At 42.3% G+C, this 19,825-nt stretch overlaps 4 protein-coding genes across 4 annotated transcripts in view; all 4 read left to right on the top strand.

The window, feature by feature from the left end:
- The window catches only part of LOC114572635 (nuclear factor 7, brain-like), a 2,088-nt gene extending 1,204 nt beyond the window's left edge, over positions 1–884 (top strand). Inside the window, exon 1 of the mRNA XM_028604341.1 lies at positions 1–884. This exon is cut by the window's left edge and continues 1,204 nt beyond it. Coding sequence (XP_028460142.1) covers positions 1–526 — 526 coding nt within the window. The 3' untranslated portion in view covers positions 527–884.
- LOC114572633 (clathrin heavy chain linker domain-containing protein 1) overlaps positions 1–19,330 on the top strand; it is a 32,241-nt gene extending 12,911 nt beyond the window's left edge. The window contains exons 8-11 of the mRNA XM_028604338.1: positions 16,177–16,348; positions 16,787–16,989; positions 17,832–18,020; positions 19,055–19,330. Of these exons, the coding sequence (XP_028460139.1) occupies positions 16,177–16,348; positions 16,787–16,989; positions 17,832–18,020; positions 19,055–19,251 (761 nt within the window). The 3' untranslated portion in view covers positions 19,252–19,330. The remainder of the gene's footprint in view (positions 1–16,176; positions 16,349–16,786; positions 16,990–17,831; positions 18,021–19,054) is intronic.
- On the top strand, positions 3,060–5,303 carry LOC114572634 (nuclear factor 7, brain-like). The gene has a single exon (XM_028604339.1). It carries the CDS (start codon positions 3,673–3,675, stop codon positions 5,071–5,073), a length of 1,401 nt encoding a protein of 466 aa, XP_028460140.1. The 5' UTR covers positions 3,060–3,672; the 3' UTR covers positions 5,074–5,303.
- On the top strand, positions 10,261–11,780 carry LOC114572636 (nuclear factor 7, brain-like). Its single transcript, XM_028604342.1, has one exon. The coding sequence runs from the start codon at positions 10,261–10,263 to the stop codon at positions 11,647–11,649; it is 1,389 nt and encodes a 462-aa protein (XP_028460143.1). The 3' UTR covers positions 11,650–11,780.
- Positions 19,331–19,825: the final 495 nt, after the last annotated feature.

Below are 19,825 nucleotides of genomic sequence, written 5' to 3'. Positions count from 1 at the left end.
TCTGATTCTGGACCCAAACACTGCTCATCCAAGACTCATCCTGTCTGAAGATCTGACCAGTGTGAGACTTGGAGAGGGACAAAAGCTTCCTGATAATCCAGAGAGGGTCAATTCTCACCTCTCTGTTCTGGGCCATGAGGGCTTTATCTCGGGGACTCACAGCTGGGATGTCGAGGTTAGAGACAGTACATACTGGCAGCTGGGTGTGTTAGCAGAGTCTGCCCAGAGGAAGAGAGTCTTAGGATCTGGATTATGGAGAATATGGTTCTATAGAGGTAAATACTCAGCGTGGTCTCCACCAGCTCCAGACACTGATCTCCCGTTTAAGAAGCAACTCCAGAGGATCAGAGTGACTCTGGACTGGAACAGAGGAAAGCTGTCGTTCTCTGATCCTGACACTAACACACACATACACACCTTCACACACACTTTCACTGAGAGGCTGTTCCCATACATTAACACTGGGGATAAAGTCCCACTGAAGATATCACCACTGAAGGTCTGTGTGACAAAACAACAGGTCTGACAGTCTTTAGTTTGAAGGGGGGCTGATAATAATAGTACCAAACACTTCTTAAAGTCCAAATGTGTCCATGTATTTAGGTTTAAAGGTCCAATATGTAATACTGACTGCAAGCGTTTAAAAGGGTTAGGCTACTGCAGTCCAAATTCAAAATACTGAAAAGAGTTGTCTCCCCCAGCATCGAAGTTCACGGGAGTTGCCAAGTGTTGAAAACGCTAAACCCAACGTCACACAATGTCAGTGTTAGCTTGGTGCTAGTCTGGCATTGCCAGATCTGACAGCCACCTTTCCTCGGCTTAAAGGAACACGCCCACTTATTATGACTTTAGCTTATTCACCGTTTCCCCCAGAGTTAGATAAGTCCATACATACCCTTCTCATCTCTGTGTGTTTCGTAACTCTGTCTGACACACCCACCGCTAGCCTAGCATAGCGCAGATCCTGGAGGTAACTGGCTCCATCTAGCCTACTGCTTCCAATATGTGACAAAATAACGCCAACATTATCCTATTTACATGTTGTGATTTGTATAGTCACAGCGTGTACAAATAACAAGGTCACATGAGACACAGCCATCTTCTGACCGTATACATACTGGGAACTATATTCTCATAGGGTGAAGGACTGCTACTTGGGCGGAGTGATTGATTCCACTGGATGTGCGTCCCCTTCCTCTGTCTTTGTGTTGATGTTCTAACCTTCGGTGGATTTGTGAGGACTATGGTTAACTGCTCCTCAGGGTAAATCCAGACAGCTAGCTAGTCTATCTGTCCAATCTGAGTTTTCTGTTGCACGACTAAAACTACTTTTTGAACGTATATATGTTCCACCAAAACAAGTTCCTTCTTGAGACTATTTAGCAGAGGCACTGTGACTCCGTCCGGAGCTTAGCCCCGCCCACGACGATTGTGATTGTTTTTAAAGAAATGCCAATAAACCAGAGCACGTTTTCCTCCCATTCAGAAATGCTGTGTGGACTAGTCAGACCTTCCTCCACAGCGCTGTGGAGGAAGGTCTGGCAATGCAAGACTATGGTAAAGAATGTTTAATGTCTGCTCCAACTGATTTGGACATTACATTCTCCTTCGGGTAATGTTAAGATAAATTCAGGTTTGCAGTGCATCTGTGAAAGGGGGTTATATTTCTTATTTGAATATGGATAAACGTTTTTCCGTCCTCTGCGGCAGAATTTACAACCTGATGTTACGTAGCTCCCTCACACAAGAAGAAAACATAACTTTGGTGCAGCAACACCTCAAATTATATGATCCAAGTTTGAATGACTATGACTATCACTATGACTACTGAATGGGTTGCCATTAAGACATGACATTGTATCATCATTGTAACACATGAATACCCTAAATATGTTGTATTATATTCTGCTATATATGTTTTCTGGGAATACTTTTTTGTAACATGTTTGAAATAAATCTATAATTTGATATATTAATTTGTGTGAAGGCTGCAGCTTTTGAGGAGAATGGTGGCTATTATGATACAATCTGCTGATCTAAGAACAGATTTATTATCAACATTGATCAATAAATCTTCTTTGTGTGTTCAGAGTTTAAATCCAGTCTGATTGTACAGATACACTCAATAGATGTTCATCTCATAACTTACCGTGGTTTTCATCTCATCTTTCACTTGTTACTAGGGATGCACCAAATCCAGATTTTTGGGGTTCGGCCGAATACTGAATCCACTGGTTGAGATTCTGCTGAATCCTCCTCCCATCCTCACTCCATGAACACAGTAAACACATGAATGAAGTAAACGGTGATTGTCGATCCTTCACTCGTATTCTTTCGGATGTTTCATACCAAATGTTGTAACAGCGGCCATGTTGTGTTTTGTTTAGGGTCTTCGCCACCACAAGATAAATTAGCGTTGAACAGATAGAACATAGACTTGAATGGCCTTCTTTTGACTGAAAGTACTGCCAAACAACACTTTTTCTGCTCACAAGTTCCATTTCCACTTTCTCACAGCCTACTGCATATACGCCCACTACGTAAACACCTTCCCGTAATCAACGGCGCCGTCATTTTGGCGACTAGCGTAGCGCAAGCGTAGGGTTCGGTTCGCTGGGAAAAATTTCTAAAGTTTGGCAGAAACCGATCCCTGTCAAAAAGCCCAATATTCGGCCGAAGCCGAATCCTGGATTTTCCTGGTGCGTCCCTGGTTTTTACAGTATTACAGTTAAGCGTCCAGCTTTTCTAGCAATGTATTTCAGCTCCGACGTCTTTAAGTAATACAGTTCAGCTTCCAACTCTGCCAGTGTCCTGGGTTTTCAGCAGTGCATTTCATCAGCAAATATAAGGCTCACAGCACACACAGAATATAAAAGAAAGAAATAAGATGAAGTACAAGAACACATATTCTAAAAATATACACAGGAAAGACTACAATGTCTATAGAAGTGACAAATACAAATGTACAACTTGCAGATCTTTTGCGCTTTTTGCAAAATACATCATGACGTAATTTTTGGCTCACCCACTCTCGCTTAATAAAGAGGAGCATCGTTGAGGCATTTTCTATAACAAGACAAGACAGCTGCAGCTGATTCTTTTTGTTAAAGAATCTTTTTCAAATTTTGATGGCAACACTTTTCAGTGTCCCCCTGGAAACAGTTTCTGTTGTCGTGTGGTGCTTCTTGCAGCATGTTTCTGTATTTGGTTGTTTTCTGTATTTGCAACATTTTTGAACTCTCATGGCCTCCATACTCTTTGCCCTTTTGTTTTTTCAAAATGTTCTGACTTCAACCCTTTTAACTTAGAAGAATATTTATCATCTGTTCCCTTTAAGATGAAACATATCAGTTGCCTGACAACGCTCCGCCCTTTACCTTCCATCATCTGAGACAAGCCAGAAAAGCAAGTTTGTTCCTGTTGAGTTGTCAGGGAGAAAAGACGCACTGACAGACAGACATACTTATTACAAAGCTGTGACTTCAACTGAGGGAGGACAGTTACAGGAAGGAGCTCTGAAGTATTGAAGAAGTTAAATACTTTTTAATACCAACTGTAATCTGCTAGACTCAGAGTGAAAGTAACCGAGGCAACTTTCTGCATCAGGGAGGGGTACACTGTGACACACCTTTAACGCCATTTGCTGTGTTTTCATCTGCACTCAGAGACAAAATGGCTTCCAGATCAGAGAAGGATTTCTACTGTCCGGTCTGTTCGATCTGTTATGAAGTCTTTAGAGATCCTGTTCTTCTGTCATGTAGCCACAGCTTCTGTAAATACTGTCTGAAGAGCTGGTGGAGAGAGAAACCAACACGTGAGTGTCCAGTTTGTAAGAGAAGATCTTCAAAGCCAGAACCACCTCGTAACCTGGAGTTAAAGAAGCTGTGTGAGAGTTTCTTACAGCAGAGAGATCTGAGAGCTTCAGAGGCTCTCTGCCGTCTGCACTCGGAGAAACTCAAACTCTTCTGTCTGGACCATCAGCAGCCGGTGTGTCTCGTCTGCAGAGATTCAGAAAAACACACCAACCACATAATCAGACCCATCAATGAAGCTGTACGACAACACAGGAAGAAACTCCAGGAAACTCTGAAACCCTTAAAGGAGAAGTTAAAGGTTTTTGAACTAGTTAAAGTGAAGTTTGAGCATACAGCAAAACACTTGAAGGTCCGGGCTCGACGCACAGAGACGCAGATTAAGGATCAGTTTAAGAAGCTTCACCAGTTTCTAGAAGAGGAAGAGGAGGCCAGGATGGCTGCACTGAGGGAGGAAGAGGAGCAGAAGAGTCAGAGGATGAAGGAGAAGATGGAGGCTCTGAGCAGAGAGATGGCAGCTCTTTCAGACACAGTCAGAGCCACAGAGGAGCAGCTGAGAGCTGAAGACGTCTCATTCCTGATCAACTACAAGGCTGCAGTGGAAAGAGTCCAGCAGAGCCCCCTGCTGGATGATCCACAGCTGCTCTCAGGAGCTCTGATAGACGAGGCCAAACACCTGGGCAACCTGAGCTTCAACATCTGGAACAAGATGAAGGACATGGTCTCCTACACTCCTCTGATTCTGGACCCAAACACTGCTGGTCCATTACTCATCCTGTCTGAAGATCTGACCAGTGTGAGACGAGGAGGAAAGAGACAGAATCTTCCTGATAATCCAGAGAGGGTTGATGATTACTTCTCTGTCCTGGGCTCTGAGGGCTTTAACTCAGGGACTCACAGCTGGGATTTCGAGGTTGGAGACAATACATACTGGAGAGTGGGTGTGTTAGCAGAGTCTGTCCAGAGGAAGGGAGTCATACCTTCTGGATTATGGAGAATATGGTTCTCTAAAGGTAAATACTCAGCATGGTCTCCACCAGCTCCAGACACTGATCTCCCGTTTAAGAAGCAGCTCCAGAGGATCAGAGTGACTCTGGACTGGAACAGAGGAAAGCTGTCGTTCTCTGATCCTGACACTAACACACACATACACACCTTCACACACACTTTCACTGAGAGGCTGTTTCCATACATTAGCACAGGAGTAGTCCAGCTGAAGATATCCCCACTGAAGGTCTGTGTGACAAAACAACAGGTCTGATAGTCTTTAGTTTGAAGAGGGTGATAATAATAGTAAACAATTGTTCACTTCGTAATTTAATACCTCTCCATCTATCTATGTAGATGTATACATGTACGAGCAAATTTTCTGAAATAAATGCTCAAATAAGTCCCAACTTTATACTTGCAGCAGCTTACAGTAACAGGAAACAGCAGTTTTCTCCCTGACACAAGGAAAAAACTATGTTGTTGTAAAAACACACCAAATGACATGATCAGAGCATGAAATCCTACCAAGTTATTACAGGAACTTACATGCATTACTAAAATAATAATATAATATTAATATATAAAAAGTAAATTTTTTCAAAAATTGGGTTTTCTCCTTGTTCTTATATTTTAATTAATGTTGTACTTAAAGGCATGGATACCCGACCCGAGGCCGACGGGTCCCGACGGTACCCGACGGGCCGGGCCGGGTTCGGACAGATATTTAGAATTTATGGTCGTGGTCGGGTCGGGCTCGGTCACATCAGCGCGATAAGGCAACAGCTTATTAATGTGCGCTTGATGCCCCGTGTGCGCTGATGCGCTCATCTGTTGACATTTCCGAATGCCTTCCTACAGTTGCTTAACAAAAGCGGACTTTTCCACACAAAAAAAATTTGATTTTAACTGTGTCGGGCTCGGGTCGGGCGTGGACACAAATTTCTTAATACCTGTCGGGCTCAGGCCGGGTTCGGTCACGGCTCTGTTGGACACGGGCCGGCCACGGACAGAAAAATTCGGCCCGATCCGGACTCTATTGTACCTCACTGTCTAGAATAATTTTTGTGCAGAGTTTGACACTAAAAAGCTGTTTGTATGTCTCACACACACACACACACACACACACACACACACACACACACACACACAGAGAGACACACACACACACACTCACCCAGTGATCAAAGTGTAAAGTTTCTTTGTGCTAATTGAAAATCAGATTTTAAGAGGCGGGGCTACAAGTGAGATTTGTGACATCACAAATAGATGGAAGCACAATACTGGTCCAATATTCAGTTTACACAAATGTGATTTGGAAAACACAAACACTGAGAATGGACTTGACAGTGAAGTATAAGACATCTTGTGTCCAGAAATGAAACTTGTAAAAAAAATGAGGCAGTATAAAGAGTTCAGTGGATAGATTTACAAATGATTATTTCTGTATAGCTTATAAATACGTTATCTTTTAATGTGTTAATTATATTTAGTTACATGTTGTATGCCTTAATACTAGGGATGCACCGAATCCAGGCTTAGGATTCGGCCAAATATTGGGCTTTTTGACAGGGTTCGGTTTCTGCAGAATTTATTTTCCACCAAACTGAACCCTATGCTTGCACTAGGCACGTAATGACGGCGCCATTGATTACGGGAAGGTGTTTACGTAGGTGGAGCGTTCAATGCAGCAGGCTGTGAGAAAGTGAAAATAGAACTCGTGAGCAGAAAAAGTTGTTTGGCAGTACTTTCAGTCAAAAGAAGGCCATTCAAGTCCAGCTACATGTTCAATTTGCAATGCCGATTTGTCTCGTGGTGGCGAGGACCCTAAACAATACACAACATGGCCACTGTTACAACATTTGGTATGAAACATCCGAAAGAATATACGAGTTCAGCATGAAGGAATCTACAGACAGCAGCCAAAATGCAGCAACTTCAGGTACGGCAAAGGAAGGACGGTCACAGCTAAAAACTTGTGTTAACCAGACAGTTCATCTCCCGGGCTGTCAGCTGTTCTCTCGGCAAATGAGAATGGCCGGCTGCTATTCGTTAGCTAACGTTAGCTTTCTAATTTCACCCACCCAACATGCCTTCATTATACACTGGTTAGTGAAAATTTGCCAAACAAAATTGTCACTCATCTGGCAATGTGCTTTCCTATGATGTGAAAAGAGCGTGTGAATTCAACATTAAGTTGTTACATTTAACTATTTTAGAGGCTGTGGACGTTGTTTACTTCATTAATGTGTTTACTGTGTTAATGGACTGAGGATGGGAGTAGATTTCGGTATTTGTTTTCTTAACCAGTGGATTCGGTATTCAGCCAAACCCCAAAAATCTTGATTCGGTGCATGCCTACTTAATACATGTGTGGAAGGGATCTTTAACATATTTTATTCCATTCTTTGTAACTGATACATGACCAAAGCAACACATCGTTATGCATGTTCTGTTTCACCATCCTGTGTTGTCCTCGGCCTTCTGCCTGAATCCATATAGCAGCTGGATCGTGGCAATATCACAAATCTCGAGATCACATATCTCACAAAAATCCATCTTTGTCAGGCTTCAAGTAATGTGTTTGTGTTGGAGCAGCAGTGAACCAAACGTGGCAGCTACAGGTGTGTTTTTATGTAACCATTTGTATGAAGGCTGCAGCTTTTGAGGAAAACTGTGGTGATTATAATGCAAACTGCTGATCTAAGAACAGATTTATTATCAACATTGGTCAATAAAGAAAATCATAATAAATCTTCTTAACTCTCCTGTTTTCCTCGGGTCAAATTTGTCTTTTCAAAAAGTTTCTATATCTGAAAATTTGCAAAATTGCTTTGTCAAAAAAAAATACAGTGTATGGTTCCATAAAATAAATGATCAGTTCACTACTTTCATTGAATTTGGGTGTTTTATGAAATGTTATAGCATTTTGGGGGGAGAAATTATACAAGAACATTGAAAAAATGGACAAAATGTTTAAAATAAAGATTTAAAAAAGATCAAAAACGTCAGAAAAAGTGCCGCCAATTTTCCTTTTAAATTTTACCCTGAAAAACAAAAAGTTGCAGGTCGACGCTTTATCAACACAAGGCGTAATGTGTTCATAAAGTTTACATGCAGTCTGATTATATGGGTACACTCGATATATGTTCATTTCATAACTTACACCCTCTCTTACATACTTTTGACAATATTACAGTTTAGCTTCCAGCATTTTTAGCGATGTATTTCAGCTCTGACCTCTTTAGGTAATACAGTTCAGTTTCCAACTCTGCCAGTGTTCAGGGTTTTCAGCAGTACATTGGAGCTGATGCTTGTATCCAAAGCGACTTACAATTGCTATATATGTATATAATATATATGTTTTAATGTTCTTTTATTACTATTATTTAGGGCTGTCAATCGATTAAAAAAAATTAACTAATTAATCGCACAATTTGCTGTACTTAATCGCGATTAATCGCTTTTTTAAATTGAGACTGAAGCTTATAATAATGGATATTTAAATGCTAAATCATTGCAAATATGAAGAAAAAAACAAACAAGGAAAGGTTCTGCTAAGTTCAGAATGTTTAATATCTTTCAGAACAACAGCAGCAACAATTTGGCTTAGTTCTGCTGAAGGCTGCTGGAAACTGCTAGAAACTGTCTGACTTGAGAGCAGATTTTTGTCACCGTCCCCGGCTGCTGTCGCCTGCTCTCGTCTACTTTACAGGCGAGGAGCAGTTCATCTCCAACGAGCCGAGAGTTCAGTTCATCTCCAACGAGCCGAGAGTTCAGTTCATCTCCAACGAGCCGAGAGTTCAGTTCATCTCCGACGAGCCGAGAGTTCAGTTCATCTCCGACGAGCCCAGAGTTCAGTCGCCGGCAGGGCAGTCGGGACTCACCCGGAAATGGCGAGCGGAGTGAGGTTTCTCTCAAAATCTGACGAAAATCTTCTAAACTGACCTTTGTTGAGCTGAAATGAAGACAGATTCAGCAACTGCACGGCCTATTTCTCGCTTAAAATGTTTTCAGAAACATGTTTCAGTGAACTATCTTAGTACAATATGAGATCGTATTCTGAACGGCCGCCATGACAGTCTGCCTCTCAATATCCGGAGAAAACAAACCCATGTGACGCGTTCATCCAATCAGCTGCCGGTTTTTATTACTTGGGCAACAATACAGAGTAGCGCCGCCTGCTGTTATGGAGACGTATTACGTTTCTCAGCCGCCACATGAAGTAAACAAACACAGCTGCGTTAATTTCGTTAATTTTTTTTAACGAGTTAAATATTAAAAAATTAATGCAAAAATTAACGCGTTAATTTTGACATCCCTACTATTATTATTTACATACTATGTATCAGAGGTCTCACGCCTCTGGAGCAACTAGGGGTTAAGTGTCTTGCTCAGGGACACATTGGTTGATGCATCGCAGTGGGAATCAAACCTAGGTCTCCCACGCCAAAGGCAAGTGATATATCCACTGCGCCATAACCACCCACCCATTTTCAGCAGCATGTATTTTCTAGTTATGTTTTCTGTACAGTTTGTTCCCACTTCCTCTAGCTGGGTGTTATGGTCAAAATCTGGATATACATAAATACATGTATGCATGTGTACATACATACATATACAGTACACACACACACACACACACCCACACACACACATACACACACATACATACACACACACACACACACAAATCTACTACTTCTACATTATCCTGGAAACCAGACGAATCCGCAAGCTCTTGTTTTATTTGCTCTGGCAGATACAGTACATCTTGTCCCATTCAAACAGATTTCCAGCCGACCAAATCCTGGCCCGGCCAATCACAACAGTTCATCTAATATGGGGTGGGTTTGAGACAGTCACTGACAATTTGCAGATCCTTCACGCTTTTTGCAAAAAAACTTTCTCTCTACATTGTTTGGCTCACCATCCCTCGCACTTGATAAAGAGGCATTTTCTAAAACAACCAAGACGGCTGCAGCTGATGTAGAACTTTCTGTTGAAGTAATATTTTAAAAATTCTCATGGCATCACTTTTTAATTTCAGCTGGAAATAGTTTCTGTTGTTGTGTGCTGCTTCTTGCAGAATGTTTCTGTATTTGGTTGTTTTCTGTATTTGCAGCTCACACAAAGCTCCACACCTTATATTACGTCATCTGAGATAAACCAGCAAACCAGTTAGTTCCTGTTGAGTTGTCAGTGAGAAGAGACGCACCGACAGACAGACGGTAATATTTACCTTTTATTACAAAGCTGTGACTTTAACTGAGGGAGGACAATTACAGGAAGGAGCTCTAAAGTACTGAATAAGTTAAATACTTGTAATCTGCTGCAGACTGGAAAAAAACACCAAAAGACCCAAAGTGAAAGTAACTGAAGCAGCTTTGTGCAACAGGAAGGGGCACACCGTGACACAACTTTAACGTCTGCTGTGTTTCCATCTGCTCTCAGAGACAAAATGGCTTCTATGTCAGAGAAGGATTTCTGCTGTTCGGTCTGTCATGAAGTCTTTAGAGATCCTGTTGTTCTGTCATGTAGCCACAGCTTCTGTAAAGACTGTCTGAAGAGCTGGTGGACAGAGAAACCAACACGTGAGTGTCCAGTTTGTAAGAGAATATCTTTTTATGAACCGGCTTGTAACCTGGAGTTAAAGAAGCTGTGTGAGAGTTTCTTACAGCAGAGAGATCAGAGAGCTTCAGAGGCTCTCTGCCGTCTGCACTCTGAGAAACTCAAACTCTTCTGTCTGGACCATCAGCAGCCAGTGTGTGTCGTCTGCAGAGATTCAGAAAAACACACCAACCACAGAATCAGACCCACCGATGAAGCTGCACGACAACACAAGAAGGAACTCCTTGAATCTCTGGAGCCCTTAAAGAAGAAGATAAAGGTTTTTGAACAAGTTAAAGTGAAGTTTGACCAAACAGCAGAACACCTGAAGGTCCAGGCCCGACGCACAGAGACGCAGATTAAGGATCAGTTTAAGAAGCTTCACCAGTTTCTAGAGGAGGAAGAGGAGGCCAGGATGGCTGCTCTGAGGGAGGAAGAGGAGCAGAAGAGTCAGAGGATGAAGGAGAAGATGGAGGCTCTGAGCAGAGAGATGGCAGCTCTTTCAGACACAGTCAGAGCCACAGAGGAGCAGCTGAGAGCTGAAGACGTCTCATTCCTGATCAACTACAAGGCTGCAGTGGAAAGAGTCCAGCAGAGCCCCCTGCTGGATGATCCACAGCTGCTCTCAGGAGCTCTGATAGACGAGGCCAAACACCTGGGCAACCTGAGCTTCAACATCTGGAACAAGATGAAGGACATGGTCTCCTACACTCCTCTGATTCTGGACCCAAACACTGTTCATCCAAGACTCATCCTGTCTGAAGATCTGACCAGTGTGAGACTAGGAGAGGGACAGAAGCTTCCTGATAATCCAGAGAGGTTTGATTCTCACTTCTCTGTCCTGGGCTCTGAGGGCTTTAACTGGGGGACTCACAGCTGGGTTGTCAAAGTTGGAGACAATAGATTTTGGACACTGGGTGTGTTAGAAGAGTCTGTCCAGAGGAAGGGAATCATACGATCTGGATTATGGAGAATATGGTTCTATAGAGGTAAATACTCAGCGGTGTCTCCACCAGCTCCAGACACTGATCTCCTGTTTAAGAAGCAACTCCAGAGGATCAGAGTGACTCTGGACTGGAACAGAGGAAAGCTGTCGTTCTCTGATCCTGACACTAACACACACATACACACCTTCACACACACTTTCACTGAGAGGCTGTTTCCATACGTTAGCACAGGAGAAGCAGTCCCACTGAAGATATCACCACTGAAGGTCTATGTGACAAAACAACAGGTCTGATAGTCTTTACTTTGAAGGGGGTCATAATAATAGTAAACAACTGTTCACTTCATGAGTTAATATCTGTCCATCTATGTATGTACATGTTTACATGTATGAGCAAAACAGTAAGGACGAAAGGCAAGAATAGGTCAAAACAAACAACAAAACCTTAAAAAAAGGTGAAAAACTTCAAAAACAGCGACAAAAACTTTGAAAAAAGCAGCAAACTTAGATAATAAAAAGACAGTAGAAGTAACTACAGCCTTGTAACTGAAAAACATTTTGCAAAAAATGTCACGTACCCCCTGCAGTCCTCCAGAGTACCCCTAGGGGGACACGGACCCCCATTTGAGAAACACTGATAGACCATCCAATCACCTGCCAGGGTTTATTTAAAAGTGCCCGCCCTTTTCCAAACAGTTTCCAATAACGATATTTCTGTGGAAACCAAAAATGTTGCGCGTCAGCTTATGTGACTGCAGCAGCATTACACAACCTGCGTCACAGCCGAGCTCATCTAAACAGCTGGTTATGAGAACAATGTTCCGTGACTAGTGTTATGGTTTTGGTGTTTTGCTTTGCATTTGGTTTACGTTTGTTCCCTGTTGTGTTTGTTTTCTGGTCTGTGTATTGTGTGTTTTGATTATTCCTGTCTGCGCTGTTGTTCCTTGTGTTGCCTAGTGGTTTGTCAAGTGTCTGTGTTTAGTTGTCATATTTTCTGTCTGTGTTCCTGTTTCCTGTTTTATTTTGATAGTCTGGTTTTCTGTCTTGTCTTGTCCAATTAACTTCCTGAGTTTTCCCGCCTTTGTCGATTGTCCTGCCCCGCCCTGATGTGCTTCACCTGTTGTCTCACCTGTTTCTGATTTACCCATCTCCTCATGTATTTAGCCTCTGTGTTCCCCTTGTCTTGTGTCAGATTGTTTTGTGTCCGTGCCTGTCTAGTTTGTGACCATGCCCTTGTGTTTCCGTCCTGTGCCTTGTGTCCGTTCCTCCATCACTTTACTCCTGCCTGTGTTTTGCCCGTCAGTTTATGTTTGCAAGTTTTCCAGTCTTTGTGCTGCCGCTTTTTGTTACGATTAAATTAAAACCCTGAGTTCCACCATCTCCTGCCTGCTTGCCTGCCTCTCTCTGCATTTGGGTCCTCATCCTTCCGCTACATACAACAACTAGTGAAAGTGTGGCCATTCAGACATGACATAGTATCATCATTGTAACATTTATCTATCTTTTCATTTGCTATCTTTGATTTGTGTGTTTTTATTCTCATTATTTTGTTCTTGATTTGTTTTAAATGTTTATTTTTGATTTCATTTATTTGATCAAGGTGTGTGTGGTGAACTCTGGGGAGGAAAGCTAAAATATTTACTGTATGTTTTACATTAAGTTCATGATAAAAAAAAAAGATGAAATACTGAACTTATGTTTATTGAGAGTTCGCTGTAAATGTCTGATGGCTATTCTTTTCTGTTTTCTAATTAATTTTATGTAACAATTTGTATGAAGGCTGCAGCTTTTGAGGAAAACTGTTGATTATAATGCAAACTGCTGATCTCAGAACAGATTTATTATCAACATTGATCAATAAAGAAAATCATAAGAAATCTTCTTAATGTGTTCACAAAGTTTACATCCAGTCTGATTATATGGATACACATTTCATAACTCACACCCTCTCATTTACCACTTTTGACAGTATTACAGTTTTCGCTTCCAGCTTTTCTAGCGATGTATTTCAGCTCTGACCTCTTTAGGTAATACAGATCAGCTTCCAACTCTGCTAGTGTTCAGTAGCCTGGGAAAACCCTGATGTACTTCCGGCAAATTTGAGATTTGCTCTGCAAGTCCGTCTGGCCAAGAGCCTATTTCCAATTTTTCCAAATCGAGGCACCAATCACAATTGTTGAGGCGTGATTACACCATGACGATAGCGCAACATGCTTGCTGGTTGAGATGTTTTTCCGTCGCTTTGCATACGTCATCTCCTTCATCGCTCTGATTGGTTGAAGGACTATCCACTTGCACCCAGAGGCATTTGAGCGGCGTCCGTTGGTGACGCCCCTTTGGAAATGGGGCTGTGAATGAACCTTCCCCAGACCCAAGGGTCTGGTGTCAACCAGGCTAAGTGTTCAGGGTTTTCAGCTGTAAATTGGAGCTTTAAGATTTTTCAGACAATTCATTTCAGACTTCTGCATTTTCAGCAGGACTTTGAAATTGATTTCAGCTTTCAGCATTCACACACATTTCCTTTAGGAATTGTATTTTATAGTTATGTTTTCTGTGCAGTTTGTTCCCACCTCCTCTAGTTGGGTGTTATGGCCAAAATCTACATAAATACATACATACAGTACAAGCCAAAAGTTTGCACACACCTTCTCATTCAAATGCGTTTCCTTTTATTTTCATGACTATTTACATTGAAGATTCTCACTGAAGGCATCAAAACTATGAATGAACACATATGGAATTATGTGCTTAACAAAAAAGTGTGAAATAACTGAAAACATGTCTTATATTTTACATTCTTCAAAGTAGCCACCCTTTGCTTTTTTATTAATAAACAAATCCACGGGAAACAAATCCACTAATTAACCCTGACAAGGCACACCTGTGAAGGTAAAACCATTTCAGGTGACTACCTCATGAAGCTCATTGAGAGAACACCAAGGGTTTGCAGCGCTATCAAAAAAAGCAAAGGGTGGCTACTTTGAAGAATCTAAAATATAAGACATGTTTTCAGTTATTTCACACTTTTTTGTTAAGTACATAATTCCATATGTGTTCATTCATAGTTTTGATGCCTTCAGTGAGAATCTACAATGTAAATAGTCATGAAAATAAAGAAACACATTGAATGAGAAGGTGTGTCCAAACTTTTGGCCTGTACTGTACATACATACACACACACACACACATACATACACACACACATATACATACACACATACACATACATACATACATACATACATACATACACACACACACACACACACACACATACATACACACATACATACACACACACACACATACATACACATACATACATACATACATACATACATACACACATACATACATACATACATACATACATACATACACACACATAATGATGTCCGACACTTAGAATAATAATCTGAGTCTGCGACAAAAACAGAACTTTTAGTCGACCAACATGAAGGAGCGCAATCGTCCATTAACGTTACTTTGCAGCTTGTTTTTCACTAAATACTGGACCCGTTTTTAAGATTGTTGTTACCATAAGTCATTTAGAAACAATAACATGGTAAATAGGGTCCAGGTTATAAAAAATATTTATTCAACCTTTAAAACTAATAATCCAATCGCTTCTCACTCACTGCTAATAAAACAGATTCCCTCCAGACCTCCTTCTAGAGTTGGGTACCGAACCCGATACGCCACCGGTGCCTTAATGACCGGTTTCTCCTGGCCCGAATAGCAACGCGAATTTCGGTGCCTTATTACAGTGCCACTGATATGCCTGCACTTCTCTCTGATGCTCTGAAACAGACGTTAGAGTCAACCGAAACATCGCTGCACAAGACGCTAGTTAACGCTACACTTAGCAGCAGGTTACGTTAGCCTACCGTTAGCTAGCAGCTGGATTAAACACGGTTAAAATGCCGACAGCTAAAGTTAAACAGGGTAAAGTGTGTCTGTATTTCACTGGAGAGGATTCCAACAGCGGGACAGTCTGTTAACAGTCTGCTGCTGCCACAACACAGACGGTGCGTTTACTTGAAACTGGTGCATTCATAGTTATTGTGAAATACCCTTTTCCCATCTGGTGGTTGTTTTTGCCGTTCAACAGCAATGTACTGGTGAAGTAAGTTATTGTTATAAGTTATAGTTATTAATAAATCATTTAATTTTGACCATAAGGCCTTAGCAATAAACAAGCCGTTCTTTAATGTCGCCGACTGTCGTTTAGTACCCTTGTTTTTTCTTCTTCTTCTTTTTTTTTTACTTTCTTAAAAAGTATTGGTTCACGCACCATTTTAAGAGTATCGCTTTAGCACCGGTATCGGAAATACCCCAAACGATACCCAGCCATGATCCTAACCTAATCCTAAGAGCCATAATATCATTCAGTTAAAAAATAGATTAAAGACATCATTACTTGATCAATACCGAAAAGAATATTTTTAATTTTAATTAATTATTGTATATTATTGTATTTTTGTAAATTATTTTAAGACCGAAAGATTGTATACTGTATTTTTATATATATATATATATATATATATATATATATATATATATATATATATATATATATATATATATATATTTTACTTTGAATATTATGATTTTGGGAATTAAGTGGCAGGATCAAATAAGCTAATTCCTTCTCAAACTAATCCTTTTTATATTTTTTCTTTTTTGTTGTTAGATTCTGATTGTTTGTGTTTTATTTTATGTTTTTTATGTTTTGCAACATTGTTGATTGTTCGAGATAAAACAAATAAACTAAACTAACGAGACCGTTTGTGTCTTCCTGTCCACCTGTCTCTCCCCCAGGAGTGAAGGCTCCCCCGGGGTCTCCCCCACCTCTTGTCCTCTTCTTCCAGGCCCTTCTGATCACCGTCCCGGCCGGTGGCGAGCTGCCGGCTGGACTCTCCCTGCAGCTCGTCTGCTGTTTCCTGCAGCGCGGCGCCACGCAGCTGGTCACCCACGCTGTCAGCAACAACAAGTAAACACTAGACTAGGGCTGGGCGATATGGAGAAAATCAAATATCACGATATTTTTGACCAAATACCTCAATATCAATAACGATATTGTAGTGTTGACTATCGGTGCTTTCACAAAATATTTCCACAATGAGATTTTAGATAAATAATCATCAGTAATGTGGATATAATGACTAAGTGGGTAAAGGTGAATAACAGAACAGTTAACAACAGTCTGGTAAGTTCAGAAAATGACATCACTTTACTGTGATGCAGTCTTTAAAACCAGGAAAAGACACATGTCATATTACGATATCCAAACTCTAAGACGATATCTAGTCTCATATCACGATATCGATATAATATCGATATATTGCCCAGCTCTACACTAGACGCATTAATAATCAGTGTTTTTATGATCTCTGCTGCTGCACGCCTCTCACGGTCTCTGTCCTCGCAGACTGAGCTTCTCTGAGGATCTGGGCGACCTCCTGACTGAGCATGCTCAGAAGAACCCGCGCGTGGCTGACGTGTGTCTGGCGTTGGCTACCGTCGTCTACGAAGCCTGCGGGACGGACAGGAAGACCGCACTGAGCATGTGCAGGAGGGGCTTGATCCACAGCGCCGCCAACTTCATGGACCACTGCAAGGAACTCACAGCTGGTGTGTGTGTGTGTCTGTCTGTCTGTCTGTCTGTCTGTGTGTGTGTGTGTGTGTGTGTGTGTGTCTGTGTGTGTCTGCGCCTGTCTGTCTCTGTGTGTGTGTGTGTTTATGTGTGTCTGTCTGTCTGTCTGTATGTGTATGTATTGGCGCTTTTCCATTACATGGTACCTACTCGCCTCGCCTCGACTCTACTCGCCTTTTTTAGTTTTCCATTACGAAAAAATGTTCCTGGTACCTGCTAACAGGTACTTTTTTTAGTACCTGCTCAGTCGAGGTTCCCAGCGAGCTGAGGCGAGCCGAGAAGGTGACGTGAAACCCTGCAGGCTGCTGATTGGTCGGAAAGAAGCGTCACCGATCACTGCATTGCTAGCGAGAGACGGCATTTTTAAATAGTTTAGCCAGCTGTGTTTTTTTTGCTGCCAGAGGCTCCACGCAGAGCTTTCTCCGTAGCATACAAGTGGCCTGATGGTTATACTGGTGCGCTGGTGTGTGCATGTGTGATGTGTGTGTGTGGGGAGCTAGTGAGCGAGGGAGAAGTGAGAGAGTGACGGCGATTATCTCCGAAAAGCATCGCTACTAAGCCACGCCCACGGGAGTCGCTATGACGACCAGCCACGCTGAGGCGATACTAAAATCTGCAATGGAAAACGGAGGCACAGCGAGGCGAGTAGAGTCGAGGCGAGTCGAGCAGGTACCATGTAATGGAAAAACGCCATATGTGTGTGTGTGTGTGTGTGTTTGTGTGTGCGTGTGCGTGTGTGTTTTCTTGCCTAACTCACACTATCCTCTGTGTATGAATGTGTCTCTCTCTCTCTCTCTCTCTCTCTCTCTCTCTCTCTCAGAGGACTGTATGTGGGTTCTGTGTCTCTCGCCCAGCCTCTCCCTCCTCCAGCTGTTGACGGAGCCCCAGCAGGGCCGGGCGGCCATCTTGTCAGTGGGCGTGGCCTGTTCCACTCTGCTGTCTGACCCTCAGCAGCAGCAGCAGCAGCTCGCTCTGCAGCTCCTGGACATCCTCGTCAGCAGAGGACCAGGTGAACACAAACTAACTTCTCCTCGGGGTGTGCTGCAGCGCAGTGCAAGTCAGCTGCTGAATCCCGCACAAAATTGTGTTTTTATTTTCACCTTTTTAGGACCTCTTATCTCAAAAAGCAGACTTTTCCAAAGTCACAAACACCTGGGGGCAAAAACTCTGCACCAACAGTACGCCTGATTCGGTTTTATAACTCTTACAGTAATCGTTGTTAGGGCGGGTTGTTGTTTGAAAACTACAATACCAGTACTTTTAACTGCCAACTCTGTCACACACACATCACTCAACTTCACCAACAACAGAATCTGGGTCCTAAAGGGTCCTAAATAAACAACCAGTATGTAGTGGTTCTTCTTTTAGTTGTTTAACAGTAATTGACTGGTGAAATAAAGACACACACACACACACACGCACACACACGCTCACACACACACACACACACACATAGAGGTACACACACACACACACACACACACACATGCTCACATGCACACACACACCCACAGACGTTCACACGCACACACACAGAGGTACACACATCGACACAGACACACGCACACACACACGCACGCACACACACACACACACACACACACACACAGACACTCACACACACACACACACACACACACACACATCACTCAACTTCACCACAACAAAATCTGGGTCTTAAAGGGTCTTAAATAAACAACCAGTATATAGTGGTCCTTCTGTTTGTTGTTTAACAGTAATTGACTGGTGAAATAAAGACACAAGCACACACACACACACACACACACACACACAGTACAGTAATTGACTGGTGAAATAAATATAAAAAAACTGATACCCAACCCTAGTCCTGAACGTTGTTAGAAGAAACAACATTTTGATTTCAAAATGTAGCGACAGAGATGTCGGTTTGGTAGTTTTTCACATCAGGTCACCTCAGGTCAGAAAAGATGGATCCTGAATCTGATCGTTCATAAAAACATAAAAGAAGCCATACCGAAACTAAGTGCCCTCCTCCTCTGCTGTCTGTCTCTGTCCTCTCAGGGGTTTTAGAGGAGGCCATCCTGCAGGACAGCAGCTCTTCTCTGGACCTTTGGACCAACGTGGCGTCTCTGTGCTCCGAGCTGAACCGGGCCGACCTGAGCCGGGCAGTCCTGGCCGTCCTGCTGGGCCAGAGCGGGACCAGCGTCCTGTCCCCGGACCTGGAGGGAGCCCGGCTAATGGAGCACGTCTTCTTCTGAGGAACTGGAGCTGAAAGGTAGAACAATCACAGCGGAGAGTAACGGTAAACATCAGAAATTTAAGTTTCTTTCAACCACATTGTCAAAAGAATAACAAAAATATACCGTGGATGGTTCCTTAAAATAAATGATCAGTTCACTACTTTCATTGAATTTTGGGTGTTTTATTAAATTTGATAGCATTTTGAAGAAGAAAATGATACACAAACTTTGAAAAAATGGACAAAATGTCTAAAAAAAAAAGTGGGGGAAAAAGAACAAAAACGTCAAGAAAAAGTGCTAAAAACATCGGAAAAAGTGACACACGCTCACACACAGACACACATGCACGCTCACACAGACACACACACACGCTCACACACAGACACACATGCACGCTCACACACAGACACACATGCACGCTCACACACACACACGCTCACACACAGACACACACACACGCTCACACACAGATACACATGCACGCACACACGGACGCGCACATGCACACACACACACCCAGACATACACACACACACACACACCCACACATGCGCACACACACACACGTACACAGGCGCACACACACACACAG

This window comes from Perca flavescens, chromosome 17 (genome assembly GCF_004354835.1).
Source record: "Perca flavescens isolate YP-PL-M2 chromosome 17, PFLA_1.0, whole genome shotgun sequence".
In the NCBI taxonomy this organism is placed as follows: Eukaryota; Metazoa; Chordata; class Actinopteri; order Perciformes; family Percidae; genus Perca; species Perca flavescens.
This window is presented reverse-complemented; position numbering and strand designations above follow the sequence as displayed.